Source organism: Drosophila kikkawai, chromosome 3R, assembly GCF_030179895.1.
Source record: "Drosophila kikkawai strain 14028-0561.14 chromosome 3R, DkikHiC1v2, whole genome shotgun sequence".
Classification (NCBI taxonomy): Eukaryota; Metazoa; Arthropoda; class Insecta; order Diptera; family Drosophilidae; genus Drosophila; species Drosophila kikkawai.
This window is the reverse complement of record NC_091731.1, coordinates 7,776,841-7,782,263: the sequence shown is the minus strand read 5'-3', so window position 1 is coordinate 7,782,263 and position 5,423 is coordinate 7,776,841. Positions and strand designations below refer to the sequence as shown.

Sequence of the window (5,423 nt, the reverse complement as noted above, 5' to 3'; positions counted from 1 at the left end):
ATGCCGGAAAACAGAGTAGAAACTCGGGGAGAACCCAGAAAATCGTCATCAACGACCGATAATCGCATCGTTCAATTGGTTAAACGCGATCCATGCATGTCATCCAGGACAATTGCAAAGGAAATTGGGAATACTATTTCCTCACGAACCGTCCGGCGACGATTGGCAACATCAAACCTACCAGGTAGGATTGCCCAAAGGGTTCCTTTGCGCCGGACGGCAAAATTACAGATGAGGAAAAAATTTGCATTAGATCATAAGACCTTATTGGAGACGGTGATGCTACCATATGCCGAGGATAATATGCCACTTTTATGGAAGTTCACAGGATAATGACCCGAAACACTCATTGCGAGTTGTAAAGGATTGGTTCCGGGAGCAAAATGTGGATGTTTTTGAGTGGCCCCCGGATCCCATTGAGAATCGCTGGGGTGAACTTAAAAGAGAAGTTGGAAGGACTTTTTGCCAAAATATCGCTTAACTTTGGGATATTGCCCAAAAAACTTGGTACAACATCCCAGTTGAAACTTGTCGCAAGTTAATATTGTCCATGCCAAGACGAATGGAGAAAGTCCTAAAAAATAATGGCGGATATACCGGTTATTGATATAAAACTGAAACAGGACCAAATTTATTGAAAAATCGATATGATTTGAAAATTAATCGTCCTACACCTATTATTTTGTTCAGCCAAAATTTGTGAACTTATAAAATAGTTTTTTTTTATTTATTGGAGAGTTTGTGAAGCTGTTTTTAGTTTTTAAATGTAGACAAATATTATGAGGTATGAAAAAAACTTGATTTGTTAAGATTTATAAATAAACTAGAGGACCCGGCAAACTTTGTCTCGCCCCAATTTCACGACTTCATATAACCCCAGAGTAATAATAGAATAATGGTAATTTAAATTTGTTGTGAAATTTTTTTGACTCGAAATCGGTGGAGAGCGATGTGATAAACAATATTATTTGTTTTGGTTTCCGGTGCAAAAATAAATAATGATGACGACTTTCCCACAAGCGAAAAGGCTACCTATAACTGCCCATGTGAAAAACATTGATATTCCAGATTTATCCCGCAGACTTTCAACGATTGCCCTTGCGATTTATTGATTGTCATCGCAAATGCCAATCGAACTGGGAGCTGAATCCTCTTGAATTGGAATGGAAGATCTGTTGTAATAATCGGAATTCGTGGGATAAGAACTTCCTCTCCTTTAAATTTGCCCTTGATGATCGTCGCTTGAATCACGTTGTTCAGCTGGCAGCAATGCCAGATTATGCAACAGCCAACGCAATTTGAGATCTTAATCGAATCGTTACCAGAATCAACGAAATGACAAATGTCTTGCCTGTCCCACCAGTAGCATCGATTAAGTATAAGGCTCCCGTTTCATCGTCAACAACCTTCATTATCGAATCGTACACTTTCTTCTGCTCGGCATTCAACAGCCGCACATTTGTTCGAACTCTTTCGGCCAGGTTATCCTGATTGTAGTTTTGCTCCCATTGAAATTCGCGAATAAAAGTATCGTGCACTGAACGATTTGGCGCTGGAATTTATAATGTCGATAGTAGACTGCCGCAAATGAGCATGCACATTAGAAGTTGTCCTGCGTACTCTGTTGAAAATATCGTCCACCATTTGATCCTTGTATTTGTCCCACAATGTGGTCGGGTTCGACGGATGACACGTAGCTATGATTATTGCGAATAATGTATGGATTTGATTCATTGACTCAGAAACAGTGGCATCGGGGAGCGTTGAGTCCAAATGAGTATCTTTTCGAGCAAGTTCAAACGTTGGCAAGCCTCCCGAAAAGTGGCGCACAGCGCACCATCCACATACGCAGCGACTCGAAGGATGTAGGGCCTCTAATGTTCACCAAAAGCAAGCGATGATAGAAGCATTCGTCTTGACGTAGATGAACTGTTTATATTCGTCCGAGCGCATCAGTCGAATAGACATCAGCGATGCCAGCAACAGCATCACCTCTCTTCCGGCTTTGAAACTTCTTCGATGCAGTGTTCCATGTGGCATCTCAGAATAGAGAAAAGCCCTTGCGAACGGATTGCTTTCGCATGTCGAAAAGAAATTTGTCAACGTTGTCGCTGGTGGCCGTTCTTCTCTTTCAATTATTTCTGTACGTTCCTCTTGCGTCCGACTATTACGGAAATTCGGACTACTTATTGCATTGCTTGAACGCAGTCCAAGTCTTGATCGTCTAACAGCAGGCATTATATCCAATTGTTTAAGCTCAATTTGGTAATGCTTCGTTAACTCGATTTATTTGTTTCAATATTTTTTTTACCGATTTCATTGATACACAATCTCAACGCAGCTATGATCTCTGTAGGGTGTTTCAGAATTTTACATACAACAGTGTGTACATCTGTTGAGCCGCTGGGACTTTTCCAGAAGGTTTTCCCAAAATTTTCTTATGCTATAACCTTCTGGCAATTACAAACAACTGAAAAAAAATTGAGCCAAATTGGCCCAGCCGTTCTCTTGTGATGTGATTGCTAACATTTTTTTGTGACGTTTAATAGTAATATTATCAAAAACTAGTTAAATTATTTTAGGTAGCTCTAGATATAGTTTCTTCATTTTTTTCTTCATACGGACGGACAAACGGACATATGTATATACATAGCTAAATCGACTTTATGGGGTTCAGCAGGCTATGAAAATAACCTATTACAAAAAGTCATGTAATTTCCTGACACATTTCAGCTGCATATGTAGGTGCACTTTCTGCCTATCAATTGACTTGACCCTTTAAGTTATACTCTGACTCTATAATCGTTTTAAGTTATAAGTTATACTCTTTCTCTGCCAGTATATCTACAAAAGCTGCCTGTTTTAAAGCCGATGTCATCGGATTAAAAGTAATTACGCAGTGAAGGAATCATTTATGATCCTTAAAATATATATATTTTTGATCAACATCAACAGCTGAGTATTAAGATTCCAAAACAGCTAGTCAGGAAACACAATTTATTTACTTTTACCTAAAGCTCTCGCACGAACTAAGCTGTGGCATGAAAAACATGAATATTTTAAGGATTTGTTAATGTGTTATTGAATGCTGAAAAAAAAAGGTTTTCATATAAATATTTAAACACCTTTTTGAAAATTTTAAATTTTAATGATATCTTTATATAATTTTAATGATATTGTTTATACGGTACTCGGATTATAGGTGTATTGTAGGCCTTGACTGTGTACCTTACCTTATTTGTGTGTTGATTTCTGCTTAGTTGGGTGAACTCAGTGTCAAAGAACTAGGAAGGTTGACTTCTGTTTTTTTTCTGAATAATATCGGTAGGTATAATGCAGTGATGGAGGGAGGAAGCAATAAACGTATAGCCTAATGAAAATATACTTTTCAAGGTACTCTTTACTTTACTGCCAGTTTAGGCTTTTCCCCCGTCAAATTTCTGTACTAGGTTTTAATAAGAAATGTTATGTTATACATTTTAAACGATATATACAATTTTGCATAATTGGTAGTGAACCAATAATATCACTAGCATAAGTAATAAACCGAAAACCAATAATATCTTTTTATTAATATTTTTAATTTTAAGCTCTTTTGCATCCATTTATCCAAATCAGCATTTTAAAAAAATTCGCCAACACTTGCTCCAACCAGCATACAATATTTAAAATGCTGGATAAGTCTTTGCCCCTTGTGTTGTCATTCGCGTATTTTTCCACATTATGTCAAAGTATTTTGTTTGTATATACTCTTTATACAAATGTACATACATATGCAAGTATGTACCATATTTAGTGTACTCCTCCGTCACAAACAAACCCCCCACGTGAGTAATGTTCAAGCGTGCAAATTTCCGTTGCCTCCTAATAAGCTCCTCTGTATGAATATGCAAATTATGTTCTAGCTTATCTGGGTGTCTATTAGCTAGCAAAGCGAATGAAGGCTCCTCCAAACTGCTCACCTGTATCGATAGCACCGATCTAGCATTGACACAATTTTCAGGTATGCATTTACCGCAGTCAGCTAAAACTAGGTAATGTAAGTCAATAAACATTTTCCGAGCCATTTGGCTGGTCGGTGATAGTAAACAGAGCATTTGGAAAAGTTCCGCTGGATGCAAATAGACACTCTGTTTTCACAATTGCGGCCGAGAACACGCACCTGGGAATCCCCGTGCCTTTATTAACAGAACACCAACTGGACCTGAAACTAACTTGAGCAGTCATGCGACGGCAGCTGCGAGACTTTCCCAGACTAATATGTCTGCTGGCAGCCCTAAGGCCATTTAATACGAACGCTCAGCTATACTACCCAAGTCCTCAGTCTGTGCCATTGCCCCCCACGAAGGCATCGGATGCAGCTCCAGGAGTTCCCCGACTCCTGATATACAACCCCTTCAGTGGACAACCGCTGGAGCCACTGCGTTACTCGGCTCTTTTGCGGAGCGGCAGGCGCCCACCCGTGAATGGCAACATTGTGGAGTTGCCCCAGCTGTGGCAGCCGTGCTCCTGCGCAGAGTTTGCCTGCCGCTGCTGCTTGGGCGTAGTACTCGGCTTCGGAGAGGTGTTCAACCAACGGATTTGCGCCATCGTGGAGTACAGTCGGATGGACGTGGGCTTGCATCTCAGCGTTCAGCTGAACCAGCGCACAGTGGCAAACCTCGGGTTCTCGGCCCGCAATCCACCTGATTACTGCGTCCCGCTGCTGCTGCCTTTACCGCTGTTCAGTTGTCTACGGCTTTATGAAATCCGGACTATTGGCGAGGGCAATGTTCAAGTATGCCTCTCGGTGGTTTTCAAGGTGCTGGTCAACCAATTCTTTGAGTACAAATTGAACTGCGTCCGATTCGGAGCCAATGGAGTGTACTTTGTGCGCGACGACGATCTGCAGAATGATTCCCAGCACTCGGAGGTGGAGCTTGACCAGCGGGAATTGAAAGCAGAAAACAAGCAAGGGAATCTGCCCAATGATAAGCTGGTTCCGAGGAGTAACTTCGGGTTTTATTCCAACTGAATGGTATATTTCCCGCGCTCGCTTAATATTTTTCATCACGGTCCACACATTCATTTCTTCATTCTATTACTCTTTAAGTGAAAAAGTGAAATTTCTGTTAATAAAAAGCTTTTTATTTCACCCCCACCAGTCAGTCCCGACGTACGGGGCCCCGAGAAAATAGCAAAATCGGCAATAATACTGGCTAAAGCTTGCCACGCAATAAGATGTAGCACATCTCAGCACACCTACTTTTGTACCTACATATGTGTACTTGCTTAAGTACTCCAGGCCACTTTCGTTAACCAGCCCGAACTTGGCAATTAACTTTCTGCCAGCTATCGGCGGCGTTCATCTGAAGCTGCCAGCGAGCGTCAAGGGAGTGGCGACGCCGACCCTTTGACCTATGCGCCCCTAATGGTTGTGGTGT

At 41.0% G+C, this 5,423-nt stretch overlaps 1 protein-coding gene across 1 annotated transcript; it reads left to right on the top strand.

Moving 5' to 3' along the window:
* Window positions 1–4,158: 4,158 nt before the first annotated feature.
* Window positions 4,159–5,129, top strand: LOC108073290 (uncharacterized). Its single transcript, XM_017164845.2, has one exon. The coding sequence runs from the start codon at window positions 4,226–4,228 to the stop codon at window positions 5,012–5,014; it is 789 nt and encodes a 262-aa protein (XP_017020334.1). The 5' UTR covers window positions 4,159–4,225; the 3' UTR covers window positions 5,015–5,129.
* The last annotated feature ends 294 nt before the right edge of the window (window positions 5,130–5,423 follow it).